This window comes from Dama dama, chromosome 9, assembly GCF_033118175.1.
Source record: "Dama dama isolate Ldn47 chromosome 9, ASM3311817v1, whole genome shotgun sequence".
NCBI classification, from domain to species: domain Eukaryota; kingdom Metazoa; phylum Chordata; class Mammalia; order Artiodactyla; family Cervidae; genus Dama; species Dama dama.
Window position 1 is genome coordinate 10,303,922 of NC_083689.1, and position 18,988 is coordinate 10,322,909.

An 18,988-nucleotide genomic window follows, 5' to 3' on the forward strand; every position below is an offset into this window, starting at 1 on the left:
GACATGGGTTTGATCCCTAGGTTGGAAAGATCCCCTGATGGAGGCAATAGCAACCCACTCCAGTATTCTTGCTGGGATAATCCCATGGACAGAGGAGCCTGGAGGGCTACAGTCCACTGGTTGCAAAGTGTTGGACACGACTAAGGGACAGAGCAAGCAAGCATCCAACCTCACCAAAAGGAGCTGTGTCTCTTCTTTAATTAAGGGCAGGAGTGGGGACTTCCCTGGCATTCCAGTGATTAAGAATCCTCCTTCCAGTGCAGGGGAGGAAGGTTCGATCCCTGGTCTGGGCACCAAGATCCCACATCCCAGGGACAACTAAGCCCGCCCACCACAGCTACTGAAGTCAGCACACTCTGGAGCCCATGCAACTAGAGAAAGCCCATGCATCGCAATGAAGACCCAGCACAACTGAAAATTAAAAAAAAAAAAAAAAAACCAGGAGCAGGAGTGATGCCTGCTTACTCCCCCCTGTTTCCAGCCCCCTACCCTCAGTCTGTCACCCAGCAGGCCCACAGTGAACTCAAACTGAAATCTAACCTTATGTGCAAATCCCAGAGCTGCGGGCCTTCAGCAACTAAATACTTCTCTGAACCTCAGTTTCCTCATCTGTAAAACTATGACAACATAACTACTGCATTGTGCTGTTATGAAGATCCAATCAAATGATGGGTGCGATTCTACCACATAGTAGGTACTTGATAGTCGTTGAGTGACTAATGACTAAGCTTGGAGAGGAAGTAGGGATTTTGCAAGTCATTTTGAGGACAAAAGAAGCAAAGTTTCAAGATTAATACCACAAAAGGAATGACAGCTTGGGACTTTCCTAGCGGTCCAGTGGTTAAGATTCCCAGCTTCCACTGCAGGGGGGCACTGGTTCAATCCCTGGTTGGGGAATTAAGATCCTGCACGCTGTGTGGTGCAGGGTGGTGGTGGTGGTGGGTGTTGGGGAAGGACAATTTGCAGAGCAATAAACACCAATTTGTGTACAAAATACAAGAAAAAATATATTTTATAGGCATATCCACAAGCATGCAAACATGCACAGAAAGTTCTGGAAGGATACAACAACCAAGGAGAGGGTGTTCAAATATTTCTGGATCACCCATTTTTTACCGTTCTTTGGTATTTGCAAAATAAATTAAAACCTATAAAAAAAAAAAAACCTCTGAGACCTTTCGACCTCCGTCTTGATCCTCCACTCCTCCTCCCCCAGCATTTTGTGCCCCAGAGGACCTCCCTTCAGCCCCACTCAGGGCCAAACCCCCGAAATCTGGCCGGCTGCCGTTCAGTCACTACCAGCAACAGAGGCTTCGTGGTTTGGGGTCAAGTTCCCCCACTTGGCCTAAGCTGTTCCCAGACACCCCAAGGCTTCTGGGTGCTCCTCCAGTCTGGGTCTGAGCTTCAGCTGCCCCCTCACTTGCCCACGCAGAAGTCCCGGAAGATGATATCCAGAATTTCCTCGGTGCCCCCTCCGCCAGTGAGACGACTCAGATGCCCTCGGGCTACCCGAAGTGCCTCGGCTGCCAGGGCTAAGTCTCTGGCCTGCTTGTACTGACCAAGGGCACTCAGGCAGCCCTGGAGGTGGTGCTGGTGCCTCGACCGTGTCAGAAGTGGGCCTGTGGACGGGTCCCCACACCTGGAAGGGACAAAGGATAAGGTCTCTCTCGACATTCAAAGTGGGGGGGAGGGGAACGATCATACCCCATTTTTAGATGCAGAAACTGAGCTGGAAGGGCCAGTTGTACCCAAAGCCACTGGCTCAGCCCCCAAACTTGGACAGAGCGAGGTTGCCCAGTGGGCAAGGGGGCTCACAGGGCAGCCAGCTCCTTCTTGAGTGCTTCTAGGAGGCCGTCCAGTCCCTCGCCCGTCAGGCAAGACAGCAACAGGTGGGAGGGGAGGTCAGGATGGGGGTCTGAGCACCCAGCGGGCAGCAGGTCCGATTTATTCAGCACAAGCAGGAGGCGCTGGCTGTTCCCACTGGGGTTCCCGGCTCCTGCCGGGATGACAACGGTGTCCAGGAAGTTGCAGCTGGCCGGAGAGGCCAGGTCAGAAGCATCCAACACGGCCAGAATGAGGTCAGCCTGCTCCAGCCTGGCGAGGGTGAAAATGGAGGATGGACTCCAGAGCTGCGCAACGAAGTGCACTGGGCAGGGACGGGGGTAAAGGCCAAACCTAAAAAGCTGCCCTCCCCAAAGAACTGAGGCCCCACCTTAGTAACCTTTCCTCATTAAGGGCTAATGAAAGATAAATGCAACAGGTAGAAACAGCAAAGGGCCCGCGTTTCCCCCTCCCACCTCCCTCCTGCTCACCTTTTTTGGGCGCGCCGCACGCCCTCCTGTTCCACAGGCCCCACGCCTTCCCGCAACCCCGCAGTGTCGCTCAGTAGCGCCGGGAACCCGGCCAGGTCCACCGGGGTCTCCAGAACATCTCGGGTGGTCCCCGGCTCCGGGGACACGATGGACACAGGCTTCCGGCCTGGGGGTGAGAGTGTGGTCAGAGGAAGCGGGCGGGGTGGAGACAAGAGAGTCCCTCCCTTAGGCTCCACCCCCGGACAGACAGTTTTCAACCTCCCGGGCCCCTTCCCTACCCCGGAAAGCCCAGTACCTTTAGCTCCCAGCCCCGCCCCCTGCCCTGAGCCCCGCCCCCTGCCCACGCACTGAGCAGGTTCACCAGGCTGCTTTTGCCGGCGTTGGGAGGTCCCGCAACCACTACGTGCGCTCCTGAGCGGAGCCTCTGCCCGCGCCTGGCATCTCGAAGGTGTACGCCCAGTGCCACCTCCAGCTTCCGCACCTCACTATCAGCTGTGGATGGAGGAAGGGAGAGAGAGAGTAAGAGGACCTGGGGGCGCTGGATGCCAGATATCTCCACCTCCCACCCCCAGGGGGACCCACCTTGATCCAGGACGCCTTCCTCCAGGTTGTCATCCTCACTAAAATCGATATAGGCCTCTACATGGGCCAGAGCCTGAGCGAGGGAGAGGTGGGTAGTGTGATCATACAGAAACTCACCCCGAGTGGGTGCCCGGGTTCAGCCTGACCTTAAGGGACCAGATTGGAGGCTCATAGGCAGGAAACACTAACACAGGAAAAGGTTAGGTAGTGTCTCTGCGGCAAGGTATGAGCGAATGGTGTACTTGCTTTAGTGAGGGTCTCGGCCCAGCCGCGGCAGAGGTCACCCAGCTCCCCATCGAGCTGCCTCAGGGCCTGTCGCCGCTGCGCCTCGGTTTCTGCATGGATCAGATCTGCCAGCCCCTCCACCTCCGTCAGGCTCAGCTTCCCGTGGGCGAACGCCCTCCTGGTGAACTCGCCTGCTTCCGCTGGCCTCAGCCCTGGCACACTGCCTGCGGAAGGTTCAAGATCCTGAGGCCCCTGGCCCCTACCCAGGTCACCGGCGTAGCAATACCTCAAACCCAAGGCTGCACTTACCCAGGGCCTGCAGGACACCACTCACCACGGCCGGCCCTCCATGCACGTGGAACTCCGCGCAATCCTCACCCGTAAAACTTTGGGGACCTAGTATGTTGAAGAGATGGGTGTCAGCAGGATACAGCCTGGACGAACGCCTGGAAGGAGGAAGTACGGTCATAGGAGCTACTTGAGGTTCCGGATCTGAAGTCCCGTACCTGGAAACCAAAGCACCAACGCGCGATCCAAAGGCTCCCCAGAGCGGGGGTCGCTGAGCAGGCGCAGGCAGGCTTTGCGGGCCGGGGGTAAGTCCCGCGGCGCCGTGAGGCTCCGGAGGGCGTGGCCGCTGGCAGGGCCGCTGGTTCGGATCACCGCGATGCCGCAGCGGCCTTGGCCAGAGCTCAGAGCGAAGATAGTGGCTCCGGAACCGGGGGCCGGGTAACCACTGCCCTGGCGCGTGCACGGTCTGGGACTGGAGAGGAGGAAAGTCAGTGCATCTGAGAAGCTCTGACGCCAGAGTGGCAGGTGGATAGATGGCTCGATGGTCGCGTGAGCCCCCAAGTGGACGTTTTGTGGCTAGGGAATGGACTGATCGGAGGTTCTGAGGCCAGAAGAAGACTGGATTTCGGTGGGCTCTGCGGCCGGGGGTGGGGCTTGGACTGAGGCGAAAGGTGGTTCTGCCGCAGGGAACCGGACCCAGGTCCCAGGGAGAGGGTTTGGGGCCCAAGCAACGCCCTACGCTGTCACAGCCCTCCCCCAGGTCACCCCACCTGTGAGGCCCACGTGCAGCCCGGGATACCAGGGTCCACAGCCCCCGCCACATGGATTCACAACCAGCTACCCGCCTGCCCACCCTGCCGTGTGGGTCTGCAAGTCCTCGCAGGAGGTCCCGCCCACTCTGCGGCGTGACTGGTCAAGTGCTCAACAATTGTCGATTATCATTGGGCCCCTTAGAAGACGTGCCGCCCATCCAGTGAAGGTCTTCGCTTCTACTGGCTAATGACAGGGAAAGAAGCCGAGGGCTCGCCCGCTGCGGTGCAGTGAAATGGTGTTCCTCCAGCAACATTAGACAGAATTTTTAGGATCCTAGAGAGGCCAGGTTCCTAGACACCGGAAATGAGGAGTGGCGCAGGGCAATGGAAATTATAGAAAGGCCAGGGTTTGAGTCGAAGCAAGAGCATCTCGGGGGCTTCCCTGGTGGCTCAGACAGTAAAGAATCTACCTGAAATGCAGGAGACCCAGGTTCGATCCCTGGGTCGGGAAGATCCCCTGGAGAAGGAAGTGGCAATCCACTGCAGTATTCTTGCCTGGAGAATCCCAAGGACAGAGGAGCCTGGTGGGCTGCAGTTCATGGGGTCGCAAAGAGTCGGACACGACTGAGTGCCTTTCACTTTCAAGAGCATCTCAGTGGCCGGGAGGGATGAGCTCCGGGTAACCTACTCCCTGGCCCTGGGGAAATCTATTCCAAATTTCTGGGAAGACTTCTCCTTTTCTCGGAACTCTACAGTTTCTCGCCCCTCCCCAGCCTTCCCTCCCGCCGTCCCTCTGCCTCAGATACCCTTCCCTTGACAAACAGCCTCAGTGCCTTGTTCCAAGGTCCCCTCCGCTAGGAAGCCTCCCTAGGATCCCCAGCACAGTCCTCTCTCCCCTCTGAGCTACTCTGGCCCCGGTATCCTCGTGCAGAGTTGTGTGTCCCGTCTGTCTCTGGCTCCCCGAAAGCCAGAAAGGGGAGATTATTTTCAGGTTAACCCGGGACAGCGCCGGCCCGTGAAATAAAGCGCTGATGGTGGAATTCCAGGCACTGGATAGGCGGGGTCTCCGGGGTGCTGTCACGCGGCGAATTCTCTGGTTCTTGGACGGAGCGGGCGGGTGGCGCAACTAAGAAGACTGGAACAGTACTGTTCTAATGATTAGCTCCACGCCTCGCTCTGTTCAGTTTTTTAATTTGTCAGTTAGGGAGTTTGGGGACATGTTCACATTGCTATATTTAATATGGATAACTACCTAGGACCTACTGTATAGTACATGGAATGCTGCTTAATGTTGCCTGGCACCCTGGATGGGAAGGGAGTTTAGGGAAGAAAGGATACTTGTATATGTTTGGCTGCGTCCCTTCGCTGTTCACCTGAAACCATCACAACATTGTTAAGTGGTTATACCCCACCACAAAAATAAAAAGTCCAAAAAAAATTTTTTTTTCACGTGTAGAAGAGGAGTGAATGATGACGTTGGCTCTCTCCAAGTTGTTCCATCTATCAAAAGTACACATCAAATGCCTACCGTGTAAACACGGAGAATCAGTCTGGGCCCCTGCCCTCGTGGTCGATCAGTCTAACGGAGGAGGCTACAGAGGATGGTCAGGGGGTTGGAGGACAGACAAAATACAGGAGCCCCTGCTAAGTCACTTCAGTCATGTCTGACTCTGTGCGACCCCAAAGACGGCAGCCCACCAGGCTCCCCCATCCCTGGGATTCTCCAGGACCCCCAGTTAAATGTAAATTTCAGATGAACAAGGATTATCCTGTCCATATAATTATGACCCATACAATATTTGTGTGTCCGTGTATGTGTGTTAGCTGCTCAGTCATGTCTGACTCTTTGCAACCCCATGGACTGTAGCCATCCAGACTCCTCTGTCCATGGGGATTTTCTAGGCAAGAATACTGGAGTGGGTTGCCATGCCCTTCTCCAATGGATCTTCCCAACCCAGGGATAGAACCCAGGTCTCTGACCATTGCAGGCAGCTTCTTTACCACCTGAGTGACCAGGGAAGCATGTAATATTTGGGACATACTAAAAATTTATTCATTTGTCTGAAATTCACATTTAAATAGGAGAACTGTATTTTTATTTGCTAAACTTAGAAAAGGCAGAGGAATCAGAGATCAAATTGCCAACATCCGCTGGATCATCAAAAAAGCAAGAGAGCTCCAGAAAAACATCTATTTCTGCTTTATTGACTATGCCAAAGCCTTTGACTGTGTGGATCACAATAAACTGTGGAAAATTCTGAAAGAGATGGGAATACCAGACCACCTGACCTGCCTCTTGAGAAATCTGTATGCAGGTCGGGAAGCAACAGTTAGAACTGGACATGGAACAACAGACTAGTTCCAAATAGGAAAAGGAGTATGTCAAGGCTGTATATGGTCACCCTGCTTATTTAACTTATATGCAAAGTACATCATTTGAAACACTGGGCTGGGTGAAGCACAAGCTGGAATCAAGATTGTCAGGAGAAATATCAATACCTTCAGATATACGGACCTTATGGCAGAAAGTGAAGAAGAACTAAAGAGCCTCTTGATGAAAGTGAAGGAGGAGAGTGAAAAAATTGGCTTAAAGCTCAACATTCAGAAAACAAAGATCATGGCATCCGGTCCCATCAATTCATGGCAAGTAGATGGAGAAACAGTAGAAACAGTGGCTGACTTTATTTTTTGGAGCTCCAAAATCACTGCATATAGTGACTGCAGCCATGAAATTAAAAGACACTTATTCCTTGAAAGGAAAGTTATGACCAACCTGGATAGCATATTAAAAGCAGAGACATTACTTTGCCAACAAAGGTCCATCCAGTCAAGGCTATGGTTTTTCTAGTAGTCATGTATGGATGTGAGAGTTGGACTATAAAGAAAACTGAGTGCCAAAGAATTGATGCTTTTGAACTGTGGTGTTGGAGAAGACTCTTGAGAGTGCCTTGGACTGCAAGGAAATCCAACCAGTCCATCCTAAAGGAGATCAGTCCTGGGTGTTCATTGGAAGGACTGATGCTGAAGCTGAAACTCCAATACTTTGGCCACCTGATTCAAAGAGCTGACTCTTCTAAAAAGACCCTGATGCTGGGAAAGATTGAAGGCCCAAGGAGAAGGGGACCACAAAGGGTGAGATGGTTGGATGGCATCACCGACTCAATGGACATGAGTCTGAGTAAACTCCGGGAGTTGGTGATGGACAGGGAGGCCTGGCGTGCTGCAGTCCGTGGGGTCACAGAGTCGGGCACGATTGAGACTGAACTGAAATTTGGTAACTCCACCGCGTCCTCTCTGAGGACGTTTCATCCTGAAGGGTGCAGCAGTTCACTGGACAGAGAGGGCTTGAAAAGTGTCCTAGGTAAGGAACAGCATGTACTAAGGCATGATATACTTATTCTCATTCTCCCCGTGGTGGTTGGAGTTATTGCTACCGGGAATCTCCAGAGACCAACCCCCCCTCAACCCCACCCACACCACCTACCCGCAAGACCATCTCAGATTCCAAACCGATGGGGAAACTAAGGCTTTAAGGCAGAGAATCCAGGCCCAGGGCGGGCGGTGTCGAGATGGGGCCACGATTCGGGCGGGGACAGGGAGGAGAATGAACATTCGGCGCGGGCGGGGACGAACACCAGAGAGCGAGGTGGGCGGGCGAGAACGAAACTCGGAAAACATCAAGGGCGGAGTCGAGAACCAGAGAACGACGCGCGCGGGGCCGAGAAGGAGAATCGAGGTTCCGCGCGGGCGGGGACGAGAAGCAGCGCTCGGGCACGCGGGGACGGCGGCCGGCGCGGGCGGGCGCGGCCTTTGTCTCCTCCTCAGGCGCGCTCGGTGGCTGCCCCGGCCCCATGAGCCCGCGGCCCCCCGGCGCCTGGGCCGCCCGCAGCCCCTGACCTGACCTGCCCTCGCAATGGCGGAAGCCACCTCCGGCGCTGGGGGCACGTCCCTGGAGGGCGAGCGTGGCAAGAGGCCCCCGCCGGAGGGCGAGCCTGCAGCCCCGGCGTCCGGAGTTCTGGGTACGTGTGCAGCGCCTGCATCTGACAGGGTTGCAGGTGCCTGGAGTGCTCGCGGCAGGTCTACGGGGAGGGTTATTGGAGTCAGCCGTCCCGGGCCTGGAGTCCAGTCGAGGCACCGGCTCTTCCCGGCACTGCGGCTGCGGCCGGGCGAGCGCGGCTGGAACGGTGCAGCGGGTGTGGGGTCCCAGCGCAGAGATACGGACACGCCCCTCCTAGAGCCCCGGTGCGGGACTGAGCCCAGTCACCCCTTGGGCTACTCGATCGCTGCTGAGTAGTGATGCGCTCAAGACAGCCTCTCCACAGAGGATACAGAATCATACAGTCCTGGGTTCAAATCCCTTCTGGACTCTGTGACCTTGGGCGCGTGAGTTAAATGATCGGCCTCAGTTTCCTCGCCTGTGAAATGGGGGTAAGAACCGCACCCAGCTATGAGGAGACGCTGACATAATATGGTGAGGCGCTCAGAGCTGCTAGTGAGCGCCCCATCGATTGTGGTTTCGGAGGCGGAGCTGGGCCTCAAGAATGAGTAAGATTTGTAAGGGAGGACCTGGGGGAAGGGCATTCCCGGAGAAGGGCCTGGCTGGTACAAGGACGTGGAAGGAAGGAAACAAGCCTGGGCTAGAGCTCATAAGGCCTTGAATGCCAAGCTGAGTGCCAAGGAGCCCTGGCGAATGTGTGATCAGGGGCAAGGTTTGGAGGGACTAAGACTGGAGGCCAGGCCATCTGAGACTGACCTGACCCCAGCCTGCCCTGCCTTCTCCCCAGATAAGCTTTTTGGGAAGCGGCTCCTGCAGGTGGGTCGGTATCTGGTGTCTCACAAAGCATGGATGAAGACGGTGCCCACGGAGAACTGTGACGTGTTGATGACCTTCCCAGGTACCTGTCTGTGCTCACCCGCCCAGGGCCCACACTGAATTCCCCCGAGCTGAGCTGCTCCCCTGTCACTCCTGGCAAGAGCCATTGGTCCCTGTGCCCCTTGGCAGATACGACCGATGACCACACGCTGCTATGGCTGCTGAACCACATCCGCGTGGGTATCCCTGAGCTCATCGTGCAAGTCCGCCACCATCGCCACACACGCGCCTACGCTTTCTTCGTCACCGCCACATACGAGAGGCGAGTCCCTGTCCCTGGCCTCTCGCTGACCCTGCTACTCAGCTCCCCGCCCTTCCAAGCGCCAACTGCGAGGTCCAGCCACCCTGCATTTGTCCCAGACGGCCACCAGGTACACCATCCCTAGTTCCAGGATGGTGAGCCAGGGTCTCCCCGTGATCCCACCTCCCCTGCCCTTCCCGCAGCCTACTCAGAGGGGCCGACGAGCTGGGTCTGCGCAAAGCAGTGAAGGCCGAGTTTGGCGGGGGCACCCGCGGCTTCTCCTGCGAGGAGGACTTCATCTACGAGAATGTGGAGAGTGAGCTGCGCTTCTTCACCTCCCAGGTGCGGCCGGCTCTGGCCCCCAGCGCACATTCCTAGCCCGTGGGCGGCTGCTCCCTGTGCTCACGCCCTGTCCCCTGCAGGAGCGCCAGAGCATCATCCGCTTCTGGCTGCAGAACCTTCGTGCCAAGCAGGGCGAGGCACTGCACAATGTGCGCTTTCTGGAGGACCAGCCAATCAGTGAGTGAGGCGGTCCCGAGCTTCCAATCATATGTGGGGAGTTGGCTGGGGCTCTTAGAGGAGTGGCTTAGGAAGGCGGGGCCTAGATGAAACCAATCAGAGTCTCCCGAGGAGTTGGGCGGGGCCAAGAGATCAACCAATGAGCTGAAGGGGTGTGGCCTCAGCAAGGGGTGGGGCTTGTCTCCTTGGAGGCAGGTCCAGGAGAAACCCTTTTCTGGGTCTGCGATGAGGTTGGGGCAGGACCATGGACAGCACTCCACAAATTGTGTGGTGGGCTCTGAGGCTCAGTATCCCCCAGAAAACCAGTCGCTGCAAGTTCACCTCCTAATGCCAGCTTTGCACCATTCCTCAGACGTTTGGAGGAATGAGCTGAAACCAAGTAGCTCTGTTTAAAAACGTGTTTCCCCACTGGGATCCCACCTGCCCCTGCCCCTCCCAAATCTTGAGGAATGATGTTCCTTTCACCAAGAACGCTTCTCCTGGGAATAGCGTCTGCTAGTTTAAGAGCAGGCAAAAAGTTATAACTTGGGTTTCAGCCGAGGGGGGACTGGCGAGGCCCAGCACAGGCAGACGGGTGGGGTCACCCGTTCTTGTCCCCCAACAGTCCCTGAACTGGCGGCCCGAGGGATCATCCAGCAGGTGTTCCCAGTCCACGAGCAGCGCATCCTGAACCGTCTCATGAAGTCATGGGTGCAGGCTGTGTGTGAAAACCAGCCTCTAGGTGTGGTCCTGGCTGGAGTGGGGGGTTGGTGGGGGTCCCAGGAGGCAGGCAGGGCTGACTGGGTCTGCCCCCTCCTCATCCCCGGCAGATGAGATCTGCGACTACTTTGGTGTGAAGATTGCCATGTACTTTGCCTGGTTGGGTTTCTACACATCGGCAATGGTGTACCCGGCGGTCTTCGGCTCAGTCCTGTACACATTCACAGAGGCTGATCAGGTGCCGGGTGTGGACTGGACAGGGGGTGGAACACCTCAGATAACTTCCTTCCTGGACTGGGCCAGCCAACATTGCAGCGCTCCTCTGTCACCCCCAGACAAGCCGGGATGTGTCCTGCGTGGTCTTTGCCCTCTTCAACGTGGTCTGGTCAACGCTGTTCTTGGAGGAGTGGAAACGGAGGGGGGCCGAGCTGGCCTACAAGTGGGGAACACTGGACTCACCCGGGGAAGCTGTGGAGGAGCCACGACCCCAGTTCAGGGTCAGTTGGGGCAGTCTGAGTTCAGAGACTTCGAGAATGGGGTAAAAAAGAGAAAACATACTGAGCAAGTAGCATTATAAGAACAAAGCAGGAGGTGAGGTAGGGCTACAGCTTCTGAGAAGGTTTGCCAAGTGAGGGGATCTGCATGCCCTAAGGGAGAGGTGTGGAAATTTGGATTTGAGAGACTAGGGAGAGTGCATTAAGTGGACACACCCTGATAGCAAGGATGAGATATCTGGATGGCATCACCTACTCAATGGACATGAGTTTGAGCAAACTCCAGGAGATGGTGAAGGACTGAGAAGCCTGGCGTGCTGCAGTCCATGGGGTCACAAAGTCAGACACAGCAACAAACCACGATAACAAAGCATCATAGACATGGAGTTCGAAGGGTTGGGAAGGGGGTGGGACAGAGGCAGCCCCTCTGATCTTGTGTCCGGCCGTGCCCCCACCCTCTGCCAGGGCGTGCGGCGCATCAGCCCTGTGACTCAGGCAGAGGAGTTCTACTACCCGCCCTGGAAGCGGCTGCTCTTCCAGATGCTCGTGAGTCTCCCCTTGTGCCTCACCTGCCTAGCCTGCGTGTTCCTGCTCATGCTCGGCTGCTTCCAGCTCCAGGTGACCTCCAGTCCCTAGCCCTGGCCTCGACCCCAACCTGTTCAGGTGTGCCCGGAGCCGAGTCCAGCGACCGGGGCAACCTGTGAATCCCTTTGTCTCTGCAGGAGCTGGTGCTGAGCGTGAAGGGGCTGCCCCGTCTTGCCCGCTTCCTGCCGAAAGTCATGTTGGCCCTGCTGGTCAGCGCAAGCGCCGAGGGCTATAAGAAGCTGGCTGTCTGGCTCAACGACATGGGTACGCACTGTGAGGGGTGGTCCCACTGCCCAGCCCCCAGGAGGAAGGGCCCCACTGCCTTGTGGGGTCCCTGCTGCCCATGAAGGTCTGGGCTACACTCTCACTCATCTCCTTGGCCCCCAGAGAACTATCGGCTGGAGAGTGCCTATGAGAAGCACCTCATCATCAAGGTCGTCCTGGTGAGTGGTGGCCAGCAAGCTGGCAGGGCTTCTTTTATTTTTTTATTATTTATTTATTTGGCTGTACCGGGTCTTAGTTGTGGCACATGTGATCTAGTTCCCTGACCAGAGATCGAACTCAGGCCCCCTGCGTTGGGAGCGTGAAGTCTTAGCTACTGGACCACCGGGGAAGTCCTGAGGCAGGGGTTCTACAGGGGACACATGGGGGTTCCCTGGGACAGACATGGCAGGGTGACCACCCCCCTGCCTGCTTCGCACAGTTCCAGTTCGTCAACTCATACCTGAGCCTCTTCTACATTGGCTTCTACCTCAAGGACATGGAACGCCTGAAAGAGGTGAGACCCTGGCCTAAAGCAGTACCCCCCAAGGCAGCTGGCTGTGGGGGCCAGACCTGGCCCAAGGGGTCCATGGGCTCTTCAGCCCCTCCCTTCCTCCTCCATCCTTCTCTCCTCTCTGTCCATTTGTCTGTGTGTCCTCTCTCTGCCTGTCATGCCCCCCCCCATCTGTCTGTCCACCTGTCCATCGGTCCCTCCACAGCTCCTGATCGTCCTGTCCCTGTCCCAGAGCCTCGAGCGGCAGCTTTGGGCGGTGCTGGTCCCGCTCGTGGCCCTGCGGTTCCGCCTGCTCCTCCTCTCCCTCCAGGGCCTCCTTCTTGAGGCCCGGGCCAAAGTACGGGCAGGTGGTGGCAAGCCCTCGGGGCCTTGCCAGGGTGGGCAGGTGGCTGTGCTGGGGGCCTCACGCCTAGCCGAGGGTGCATGCTCTGAAGGGATGGGGCTCCACCGATTGCGTGCAGGTGTCAAGAGCCCCTGGAGGCCCTGTGGGCACCAGCCGAGCTCCGGGAGGTACGGCATGATGGGAGGCCATTGCCTGCCCAGGTGATCAGCTAGAAGCGCTGTGGCCCGCCCAGCTGTGGTTTGGGGTTGCCTCTGTGCCTGGGGACATCCAAACTGGGTTCAGGCTGTAACTGGATGTGTGCTTTGGGAGGGTGGGTGCTCACAGCCTGTCCTAGTGCCCAGGGCCCCGCCTGCCCCCCACGAGGCCACTCTCCACCCCCTTCCTACCCCCAGATGCTGGCCACACTGCTGATCACCCGCCAGTTCCTCCAGAATGTTCGAGAGGTTCTGCAGCCCCACCTGTATCGGCGGCTGGGCCGAGGAGAGCTTGGCCTGCGGGCGGCCTGGGAGCTGGCCCGTGCCCTGCTTGGCCTCCTGAGCCTCCGGCGCCCCGCACGCCGCCACCTCGAACCCCCGGCTGAAGAGGGTGGCAGTGGCAGCAGCAGTGGGGGGGGCCGCAGGTGTCTCAGTGGGGGCTGCGGGGCACCTGAGGAGGAAGAGGAGGCCACGGTGGAGCGGCGGCCGGCAGGGGAAGGGGGAGAAGTGGGGGATGGGCCCCGGGGGGGCAGAGAGGAGGAGGACGAAGAGGAGGAGGAGGAGGACGAAGAGGAGGAGGATGAGGATGAGCAAGGCGAGGAGGGCGGCCTCCTGGACTGCGGGCTTCGACTGAAGAAGGTCAGCTTTGCTGAGCGGGGGGCTGGGCGGCGTCGGCCAGGCCCAAGCCAGGAGGCCCTCCTGGAGGAGGGGAGCCCCACCATGGTGGAGAAGGGGCTGGAACCAGGTGTGTTCACACTGGCCGAGGAGGACGATGAGGCCGAGGGGGCTCCCAGCAGCCCCGAACGGGAACCTCCCCCAGCTGTCCTGCTCCGCCGGGCCGGAGGTGAGGGCCGAGACCAGGGGCCAGATGGGGGCCCGGACCCAGAGCCAGGCTCAGGCGACTCAGCCCGGAAGCAGCGGCGGCAGAACCGGTCATCTTGGATCGACCCACCTGAGGAGGAACACTCCTCTCAGCTCACCCAGGCGGAGCTTGAGAGCTGCATGAAGAAATATGAGGTGAGGAGGGCACCCGAGGGTGGAGGCATCAGAAGGGAAGGGCACACAGTCTGAGGGTGGAGGTGGGGTGGGAGTGACAGGAAGGAATAACGGGACCCTTTATGTGATCAGGGCTTCCCTGGTGGCTCAGATGGTAAAGAATCTGCCTGCGATGCAGGAGACGGGTTCAATCCCTGGGTCGGGAAGATCCCCTGCAGAAGGGAATGGGGACCCACTCCAGTTTTCTTGCCTAGAGAATCCCATGGCTACAGTCCATGGGATTGCAAAGAGTTGGACACAACTGAGCGACTCACCCTTATGTGATCAGAAACGTGCTAACCTTGCTGAGCTTGGGTCCATGCAGGATAATCTGAAGGAGGCGGGCTAGACGAGAGGAAGGTGGGCTGAGGGAGGCGGTGCCCTGGGTTAGGGGAGAGCCTAGGCCCAGCCTCTGGGTGCCTGCCCACAGGACACGTTTCAGGACTACCAGGAGATGTTCGTGCAGTTTGGCTATGTCGTGCTCTTCTCGTCCGCCTTCCCCCTGGCTGCCCTCTGCGCCCTCATCAACAACCTCATCGAGATCCGCAGTGACGCCCTCAAGCTGTGCACGGGGCTACAGCGGCCCTTTGGGCAGCGGGTGGAAAGCATTGGCCAGTGGCAGGTGGGGGACGGGCCCAGGGCTCTGAGCCAGGATGCCCAGAGGGGGAGCGGGTGCTAGGGAGGCTGGCGGGACCCCACCTGAGCCCCTCTTGTCCCCCCCACCCCCGCAGAAGGTGATGGAGGTCATGGGCGTCCTGGCAATCGTGGTCAATTGCTATCTAATTGGCCAGTGTGGGCAGCTGCAGCGCCTCTTCCCCTGGCTCAGTCCCGAGGCAGCCATCGTGTCCGTGGTGGTGCTCGAGGTGGGACCGGTGGCTGGGTGGGGGAACCAGGCGGTGGGGGCCGGGGGGGTTGTCCCCATGCCTGCAGCCTCCTCCTCTGTCGCCTCAGCACTTCGCTCTGCTCCTCAAGTACCTCATCCATGTGGCCATCCCCGACATCCCGGGCTGGGTGGCTGAGGAGATGGCCAAGCTGGAGTACCAGCGCCGGGAGGCCTTCAAGGTACGTGGGCCAGGGCGTGGCATGCTTTACATCTCTGCTCCGAGGGGCTTCTCTCCCCTCGCCTCTCCGCCTCACATGGCTGGGCACTCACAGCCTTAGGAGGGTAGATGTGCAGATCATGTTAGTGTTCGTCGCTCAGTCGTATCCGACTCTTGGTGACCCCGTAGACTGTAGCCCACCAGGCTCCTCTGTCCATGGGATTCTCCAGGCAAGAATACTGGAGTGGGTTGCCATGCCCTCCTCCAGGGATCTTCCCGACCCAGGGATCAAACCCAGGTCTCCCACATTGCAGGCAGATTCTTCACCATCTGAGTCACCAGGGAAGCCTGGGATAATAATTAGCATTTCAAAAGGACCTGGTCCCTTCTGGGGTCCTGGTGGCATCCCGCACCAGGCCAGCACTTATGAACTGTCATCTGCCAGCTTGCTGGGCAGTGTCCTGTTTGGGGTTAGGGACACAGCTGATGCTTCCTAGAAGCCCAGCCTGTGCCACATTCCCCAGAGAGCTGCAAAGCGGGCCAGGGAGCTCATTGCCACCAACCAGTGGAGCCCTCCATGATGATGTGTGTGTGTGCTCAGCTGCTCAGTGTCCAACTCTTTGTGACCCCATGGACTGGGGCCCACAAAGCTCCTCTGTTCATGGAATTCTCCAGGCAAGAATACTAAAGTGGGTAGCCATTCCCTTCTCTCGGGATCGAACCCAAGTCTCTTATGAGAAGTCTCCTGCATTGACAGGCAGATTGTTTATCGCTGCACCACCTGGGAAACCCCGAAAATAGTGATGGAAATGTTCTATTCTGGGTTGCCCATGTAGCCCGTTCGTTACTACAGATGGCCAAGGAGCGCTTGCAACGGGACTGGTGCTACTGAGAAACCGAGTTTTTCCTTCAGTTATCTGGTTGTTTATTTATTTATTGGCTGTGCTTCGTGGCTTATGGGATCTTAGTTCCCCAACCAGGCATCAAAGCCGGGCCCTCCACGGTGAGAGCACAGAATCCTAACCACTGGACCGCCAGGGAATTACCTTATTTCAGTTATTTAAAGTGACAAAACCATGGGAGTCCCCTGCTGGTCTAGTGGTTAGGATTCAGTGCTTTCACTGCCATGGCCCGGGTTCAGTCTCTGGTCTGGGAACTGAGATACCTGCAGGCCACGTGGTGGGGCCCAAAAATATATATATTTTTTTAATTAACAATGCCATGTGTGGCTACTGGCCACTGGACAGTCACAGCTGTCTCTACCCAGTTCTCCAGAAAGCAGGGAACTGCTGAGGCCCAATATTTGTTTTAACTCTCCCAATTTCTAAGACAGCATCTGGCGTGTGACCGGGGACAGAATTGGTGGCCCATAAATGTTTGCTCTCTTCTCAGTTCTCAGAGAGCCCTGGGGTGGGTCCAGGGATGCTGCTGGAACCCAAGAAGTGTGTGGATCTCTCCCCACGCCTGCAGGAGAGCCCTGGCATGGGCCCAGGCCTGGGTGGGCACCTGCTCACACACTCACTCCTCCCAGTGCCCGTAATGGCTCCATTCTGCCCCCAGAGACATGAGCGCCAGGCCCAGCACCGCTACCAGCAACAGCAGCGGCGGAGGCGGGAGGAGGAGGAGCGACAGCGCCACGCGGAACACCACGCCCGGAGGGAGCGAGACGCCAGTGGCCGAGAGGAGGCTCGGGCCGAGGGCTCTGGGTTGGACCCTGCTGCCCCGGAGAAAACCTCAGCCAAGGCCAAGGGCAGTGGGACAGGTGGCCATGGGCCGGAGCGACCCAAGCGCCCGGGGTCCCTGCTGGCACCCAACAACGTCATGAAGCTGAAGCAGATCATCCCGCTGCAGGGCAAGTTCCTGTCATCCGGGGCCTCGTCCTCCTCGCCGGCCGGCCCGGGGGCCAACCTCACCACCCGGCCAACCCCTGCCCAGTCGCCCACTGGCAGTGACACCCGCCTGCCAGCCTTCCTTAGCTTCAAATTCCTCAAGTCACCTGAGACCCGGCGGGACCCAGAGCGTAGCCACTCTCCACCCAAGGCCTTCCACGCCGGCAAGCTTTTCCCCTTCGGCGGGGCCCGGGCAGAGGCCGGGTCCAACGGGGCGGGCGGGCAGGCCCGGCAGGACGGGACCCTCAGCGGTGGCGGTTGCCGAGCCCAGCGGAGTGGGCTGGCGGACGAGGCTGCAGCTGAGGAGCCGGACACACCCCGGCCTGAAGAGGAAGGCTCAGGTCACAAGCTTTAACTCGGGGGTGGGGACTCTGGGCTGGGCTTTGGGGGTAGGGGTGGGGTGTCCAGGCGTGGGGAGAGGGGCTGAAGGGGACAGAGGAGGCTCCGTTTCCCGGTACCAGTTGGGGACCTGGGTGTGTGGTACATGGAGCCTATTGATCAAAGCCTACCCAGTCTCTCTAGGTCCCTGAGAGCCCGGAGCCCTGTGCCTGACCCTCCTCACCCGCCGGGGGAGGGATGCCAAAGTCCTTGGTCCCCCAGTGCCCTTCCCAGGGTGCCCGCCTGCCATGCTCTGGTGCCAGGAGAGATGAGGGAGGCCCCTTCACCACCTGGCCTAGTCTTTCCTGCCCCCATGAGACCCCACACCCAGCTCACTCTGGGGGACCAGAACCCCCAGGCCTCTATGCAAGTCCCCGCCCTGCAGCCCAAGCTGTTCCTGGAGGCCTTCCTTGGAGGTGGGGCTCAGGCTGCCCACTAGGGGAGTTCAGGGCTGCAGCCCTGTGTCTGCTGAGTAGAGTCACAGGCCTCACTGCCGCCCCTCCCACCTCATCCGAGCCCGGGGTCCAGCGACCCATCCCAGGGAGCCCAAGAGGCGGCAGCTGTAGCACCAGGGACGTAGGTCGGAAGTCAGTGGTACTTCCTCAGACTGCCCTCTCTCCGTGAAGGGGAGGGGCCCAGTGCCCAGAGGCCGGGGATGCCCCCGAAGAAGCCCACCCCTTGTCACTGATCAGAAGCAATAAGGCCTTCCATGTGCCTGAAAGCCCAGAGGGAGTGCGGGCAGGGTCCCCAGCGGCGGGGACGGCATCTCCCCGGAACGGCCCCTCTCGCCTCCGCAGGGACAGCGCTGGCCCCCGTGGGCGCCCCGGCCCTCCGCACCCGTCGCAGCCGGAGCCCTGCGCCGCTGCCACCGCCGCCAACACCAATGCCTCGGCCCCCGACGCCCCCCGCGGGCTGCTGGCAGTGGGACGGGCCGTGGGGCTGCGGGGGCGAGGGCGCCGCCCCCCGCCAGGCTCCTGCTGCCACCGACTGCCCGCCCTGCGCCCTCGTCGGGCCCCCGCCTGCCCCCCAGCCCCTGCCGGGGGACGCCAGCTTCTACAGCCTCCCGCTGCCGCCGCTGCCTCCCACCTCCGAGCCCCCCCAGCCCCCGATGCCCTCACCCAGCCCCAGCTCCAGTCCCAGTCCTCAGGCCGTATGCTGGCCCAGCGGCTGGCATTAGCTCCGCCCGCCCTGCCTTCCTGTTTTCATATGCAATATCAATCACAGACGGGGCGGCGGCCGCCACCCAGAAAACACTTGGGCCGGGCCCGATGTACCCCAGTATTGGCTGCCCCCTCCTGGGGCAGGGCCGGGGGCCTGGGGCCCCTCTATCTGCCGTTTTCCTTTCGACCAGGATGGGGGGGGAAACGAAACCCCCAAAAAACAACAGAAAACACACAGAATAGGCGATTATTTATTTGTTTTTAATTTATTTTGTCATATTTTTGTAAAACGGCAGAAATGCAATAAAAAGTATATTTCAACAGTGCCCAAAGGCGGAGCTGCTGAAAGGGGACTTCCGGGCCAATGACAAGGTTGGGGCCAGCTCTTTGGGGAACTGGCAGGCCCAGAGTGGGTTCCCCTTCTGTCCTGAGACCCTTGGGGAATGCCTAAGAACTGGGTCTCCAGGCCAAACGTATGGAAAACTCCAGAAATCCAGGCCTAAGGCCCCCCCTGGGAGGAGCTGCAGAGCCTCAGGCCCCATCTTCAGCCTCCTAGACAAAGGAAGAAATCTCAAAAAAAGTGCCAGCAGGAATCAGCAGGAAT

At 58.6% G+C, this 18,988-nt stretch overlaps 2 protein-coding genes across 5 annotated transcripts; one reads left to right on the forward strand and one right to left on the reverse strand.

Annotated features, from left to right (window-relative positions):
* Window positions 1-987: 987 nt before the first annotated feature.
* GTPBP3 (GTP binding protein 3, mitochondrial) lies at window positions 988-5,497 on the reverse strand. 2 transcript variants are annotated; one of them, XM_061149903.1, is made up of 9 exons: window positions 4,630-5,497; window positions 4,178-4,510; window positions 3,626-3,879; window positions 3,429-3,515; window positions 3,141-3,343; window positions 2,661-2,967; window positions 2,313-2,478; window positions 1,816-2,094; window positions 988-1,639 (listed from the first exon to the last, which is right to left on the reverse strand). In XM_061149903.1, exons 2-9 carry the CDS (start codon window positions 4,228-4,230, stop codon window positions 1,417-1,419), a joined length of 1,572 nt encoding a protein of 523 aa, XP_061005886.1. In that variant the 5' UTR covers window positions 4,231-4,510; window positions 4,630-5,497; the 3' UTR covers window positions 988-1,416. The 2 variants fall into 2 exon arrangements, with proteins under 2 accessions (XP_061005886.1, XP_061005887.1); XM_061149904.1 differs by lacking the exon at window positions 4,630-5,497 and having other exon boundaries at window positions 2,661-2,804; window positions 2,895-2,967; window positions 4,178-4,609.
* A 474-nt stretch (window positions 5,498-5,971) lies between these two features.
* Window positions 5,972-18,710, forward strand: ANO8 (anoctamin 8). Of its 3 annotated transcripts, XM_061149908.1 has the most exons (18): window positions 7,941-8,178; window positions 8,944-9,054; window positions 9,162-9,294; window positions 9,477-9,615; window positions 9,696-9,792; window positions 10,397-10,513; window positions 10,602-10,729; window positions 10,827-10,988; window positions 11,451-11,603; window positions 11,708-11,834; window positions 11,958-12,013; window positions 12,274-12,348; window positions 13,081-13,899; window positions 14,348-14,539; window positions 14,649-14,780; window positions 14,869-14,979; window positions 16,518-17,187; window positions 18,022-18,710. In XM_061149908.1, the coding sequence occupies exons 1-18, from the start codon at window positions 8,073-8,075 to the stop codon at window positions 18,399-18,401; spliced, it is 3,708 nt and encodes a 1,235-aa protein (XP_061005891.1). In that variant the 5' UTR covers window positions 7,941-8,072; the 3' UTR covers window positions 18,402-18,710. The 3 variants fall into 3 exon arrangements, with proteins under 3 accessions (XP_061005889.1, XP_061005888.1, XP_061005891.1); XM_061149906.1 differs by lacking the exons at window positions 7,941-8,178; window positions 18,022-18,710 and adding an exon at window positions 5,972-7,520 and having other exon boundaries at window positions 11,451-11,531; window positions 16,518-17,926; XM_061149905.1 differs by lacking the exons at window positions 7,941-8,178; window positions 18,022-18,710 and adding an exon at window positions 5,977-7,520 and having other exon boundaries at window positions 16,518-17,926.
* Window positions 18,711-18,988: the final 278 nt, after the last annotated feature.

Coding starts and splice junctions, on each gene's coding strand:
- GTPBP3 (XM_061149903.1), bottom strand. CDS start 4,230: ATGTGGCGGGGGCTGTGGACCCTGGTATCCCGGGCTGCACGTGGGCCT. Junction 2,968..3,140: donor GGGCCGAGACCCTCACTAAA/GCAAGTACACCA, acceptor TCCCTCGCTCAG/GCTCTGGCCCATGTAGAGGC. Junction 1,640..1,815: donor AAGAAGGAGCTGGCTGCCCT/GTGAGCCCCCTT, acceptor TGTCCCTTCCAG/GTGTGGGGACCCGTCCACAG.
- ANO8 (XM_061149905.1), top strand. CDS start 6,995: ATGGTTTTTCTAGTAGTCATGTATGGATGTGAGAGTTGGACTATAAAG. Junction 14,781..14,868: donor TGTCCGTGGTGGTGCTCGAG/GTGGGACCGGTG, acceptor CTGTCGCCTCAG/CACTTCGCTCTGCTCCTCAA. Junction 14,980..16,517: donor AGCGCCGGGAGGCCTTCAAG/GTACGTGGGCCA, acceptor TTCTGCCCCCAG/AGACATGAGCGCCAGGCCCA.